The sequence below is a fragment of the Octopus bimaculoides genome, chromosome 3, assembly GCF_001194135.2.
Source record: "Octopus bimaculoides isolate UCB-OBI-ISO-001 chromosome 3, ASM119413v2, whole genome shotgun sequence".
NCBI classification, from domain to species: Eukaryota; Metazoa; Mollusca; class Cephalopoda; order Octopoda; family Octopodidae; genus Octopus; species Octopus bimaculoides.
The window spans coordinates 88,048,649-88,052,549 of record NC_068983.1 but is presented as its reverse complement, the minus strand read 5'-3'; the positions used below and the strand labels follow the sequence as shown (position 1 = coordinate 88,052,549).

The 3,901-nt window shown below is 38.7% G+C and overlaps 1 protein-coding gene across 1 annotated transcript; it reads left to right on the top strand.

Annotated features, from left to right (window-relative positions):
• Positions 1-2,896: 2,896 nt before the first annotated feature.
• Positions 2,897-3,601, top strand: LOC106881012 (uncharacterized protein K02A2.6-like). Its single transcript, XM_014931198.1, has one exon. The coding sequence runs from the start codon at positions 2,897-2,899 to the stop codon at positions 3,599-3,601; it is 705 nt and encodes a 234-aa protein (XP_014786684.1).
• Positions 3,602-3,901: the final 300 nt, after the last annotated feature.

Below are 3,901 nucleotides of genomic sequence, written 5' to 3'. Positions count from 1 at the left end.
TATATGTATATGTATATATATTTATTTATTTATATATATATACGCATATTTACATACATACATATATATATGTATATACACACATACATACGCACACAAATATTAGTTGAAATATGTTTGCGACATATTTCAACTTTTAAAGACAATTTCTCTTCTTCCATCACTCACTCCGTTATCACCTTACAGACTGCAACAACGATACGTTGGACCAAAAGGAGTGGCAATCCGAGAATCAAGTACAGTGCGTGATCCGGGGATTGATATGAACAATGATGCCTCGTTTCCCGTACATTTCACTAAGAGGGTGGTAATCTGCAGGCGAATTACAGGATGGACACTGAGAACCTTCTGAACAAGGGACCGGGAAACTATTCTGGTTTTATGGTAGACATTTGTACTCAGCCACCTGGACTACTGCTCTCAGCAGTGGTCACCCTGCAGTGTCAATTTAATGGTAGAACTAGAGACAATTCAGTGGTGCTACACTAGGAAGATTACACCAATGGAACAGCTGAGCTACTGAGAGAGACTGAAAGAGCTGTGACTCTACAGCCTGGAGCTAAGACGGGAGAAGTATGCAGTGATATTCGTATGGAAGATCCTGGAGGGGCTAGCACCAAACTATTGTATTGAGAGTTGTACTAGTCCCCGAAATGGACGTCACTGTAATGTTCTAAACGTTCTAGCTATCCCACCGAGAGTGAGGACCATGTACTGCAATAGCTTGGGATTCAAGGGCCCACAGCTATTTAATGCCTTGCTAAAACATATGAGTCATCTTTATGGAGTGGGGTGGGGGTGGGTAGATGTTTTCAAAAAATAATTTACCCTTCTGTTATTCAAGGTTTCAAATGAACCTACATCATGGCAAAACACTCAAAGGAGGGCAGCAGTGTCGAACTCCCTCTTTCACCAAAAGCCAATCACATAAAATTGGTCATTGAAAAGGTGATTACACTGACGGTGCTCCAGCATAGCCACAGCCTTTGGGCTGAAACGTGTAAAAGAATAAAAGATATATACATATTTTTTTAATGTTTTAGCCCAAAGGCTGTGGTCATGCTGGAGCACCGCCAATGTAATCACCTTTTCAATGGCCAATTTCTTGTGATTGGCTTTTGGTGAAGGAAAGAGTTCGACACTGCAACCCAACGACGTGGTTCAAGTTCCAGTCCTACTGCGTGACAAGTGTCTTCTACTATAGACACGGGCCGACCAAAGCCTTGTGAATGGGTTTGGTAGACGGAAACTGAAAGAAGCTCGTTGTATATATATATATATATATTCACAAAAGAGGCAGTATTATTACCGAGAGGTAATATTTATTTCCATTTAAACGTGGATGTATCAGAACAGACTTTACTGCAGTAGATACCATGAGAGAAGCACTCATGTAGGCTTCTGGGGCAAAATTCACGCTTGTTTATTTTGCTAGCAGCGAAATAAATCTCCACCAGCTCCAGCGTCGAGACCACCAGATCATGTGATTTTGACCTTTCTTGGTCTCATTAGTAATGGTCGCTTGACTGTTAAAGATAACAGCGATTCATCTCTCCGTCAGCTATACATAGAAAATCAATGCTTGAACAGGCAGTGGTGTCGCGATTAGCAAGTGAGCTTGTTAAAAAATATATATTAGTGACAAAGGCACTACTAATACTGTTATAGGGATAATGATATTAATGGAACACACCCTCCCACTTGACGAGTAGCATGCGCTAGTCGTTACAAATACTGTGACGTAGGAAGTCGAGGGATCGAGAAGTCGGCGAAGTAGGTCATAGACAGTTATTCTTTATTTGTCTGAATAACTATACTACTGTACCAGAGTTGACATTATAACAGCACGACGTTGGATTACAACAATGGCGACGAGGAATTAACAAAATCACGAGGATTAAACTAACTCACAAGGAGTTACGAAACTCACAAAAGTTTTTTGTGCGAATTTACAGTGTACAAAATCGTACAATTATGGGAGAATTGTTGGCCAGTTTGCAATTAACGAATAATAAGTCGTCCAAAAATGCTGAAAAGATTTTTCTCGCCAGATTATGTTGCAAACTCAATAACGGAATTTAAGTATGAACCAGACGAAGGAGTTACCTTCGAGGTGTACTATAGAAGATACGAACAGACCTCCAATAAAGAGTGCAAAGACTGGGACGACGATATGAAAACGCGTCTAATCCTAAGAAAACTGGCAGCAGGAGAACATGAGCATTGCAGCAATTACGTACTTCCTGGGAAAACATCCTGACATAAACTTTAAAAACACAATAGACATATTGTGTGAAATTTTTAGCGAGAAAAGCTCGTTGTTCAATACACGCTGGAAATGGTTGAACTTAGAAAAGAACTACATCATATATACTGGTAGAGTAAACAGAGGATGTGAAAAGTTGAAACTGGATGAGTTAACGCCAGACATGTTCAGGGACTATAGCAGAAAAAGATGCAGAAGTAAGAATAAGAATTCTCGCTAAGCTGGAGCAAAACCAAACTGTAATCTCACAAGTGTCAAAATAGTGTGAAAGAATAGTAAATCTAAAATACGACACAGAGAAAAATTGAACATAAAAATTGCTCCTAAGTGAAATAAGTGCTAAACAGGCAGAATAGAAATCAAGTGTATACTAAAATACAGTACAAACAGGACAAATGTCAGGAAGCAAACCCATATTTTGCTTGTGGAGGTCTACACCTGAGCAAAAACTGCCCATTTAAGAAAGTAGAATATTTCTTTTGTGGAAAAATTGGACACGTAAAAGCGCACTGTAAAACCAAGATGACAAAACGTTGGGACAAAGAAAAAAGAATAAATAAAATGCCATCGAAAGAAATGTGTCAAAGAGGAAATTCGTAAACGTGAAAATTGAAAAATATAAGAGTAAAAATGCAGTTAGATACTGGAGGTGATATTACCATTGTGGATGAAGAAACTTGGAAGTATATCGGTGAGCCAAAATTAAGAGAATCTAGGACTGTAGCACACGGTGTTACGGATAAAATATTGGTTTTTGTAGGTGAATCTGTGTGTAATATAACATTTCGTGACCAAATGAAAAGGGAAAAGGTATGTGTGTTAAAAAATTCAATAAATTTATTCGGCACAGAGTGGATGGAGCTGTTCAAAATGTGGAATACGCCCATAAGTGTTTTGTGTGGTAATATAGTCGGTTCAGTCGAAGGTTCGACTGTGGTTGAGGGATTGAAACGAAAAATAAAGCATTTATTCCCAGATGTTTTCTCGGATGAATTGGGCTGCTGCACGAAAACGAGGGCAAAAGTTGTAGAAAAACAAAGTGCAACACTTGTATTTAAGTCAAAACGTAATGCACCGTTCGCGGCGCTAGAACAGGTAAATAAGGAACTTGAAAGCCTAGAAATAATCGAGAAGACGGACCACTCAGATTGGGCAGCATCTACAGTCTACGTAATAAAGAAAAATAAGTTACGAGTTGATTTTTCAACGGGTTTAAATGATTGCTTAAGTTCACATAGTTACCCATTTCCGAGTCCAGAGGAAGTGTTCGCAAAATTGAATGGAGGGAAATTCCTCTCAAAATTAGACCTCTCGGCGGTATACTTACACACCTAAGTAGAAGAAGAATGTTCAAACTTATTAACCATAAATACACACCGTGGCTTATTTAAATTTAAGCAATTTCCCTTCGGTGTAAAAGTGGTTCCTTCCATATTTCAACAAGTAATCGATACAAGTCAAACATAAAATTTACGTCTAGCTTTTCGAAAACTAGCGTTGAATTTTTGGACACAAAAGTTAAGTTTTCTGGTGGCAGAATAGTGACATAGTTATTCTGCAAGCCCACGTCATCCCATATTTATCTCCACCGTCACTCCGATCATCCAAATCATATTATTCGGTCAAATCCGAAAT

Excerpts from the sequence above, each read along its gene's own strand:
- LOC106881012 (XM_014931198.1), top strand. The coding sequence starts at position 2,897 with ATGCAGTTAGATACTGGAGGTGATATTACCATTGTGGATGAAGAAACT.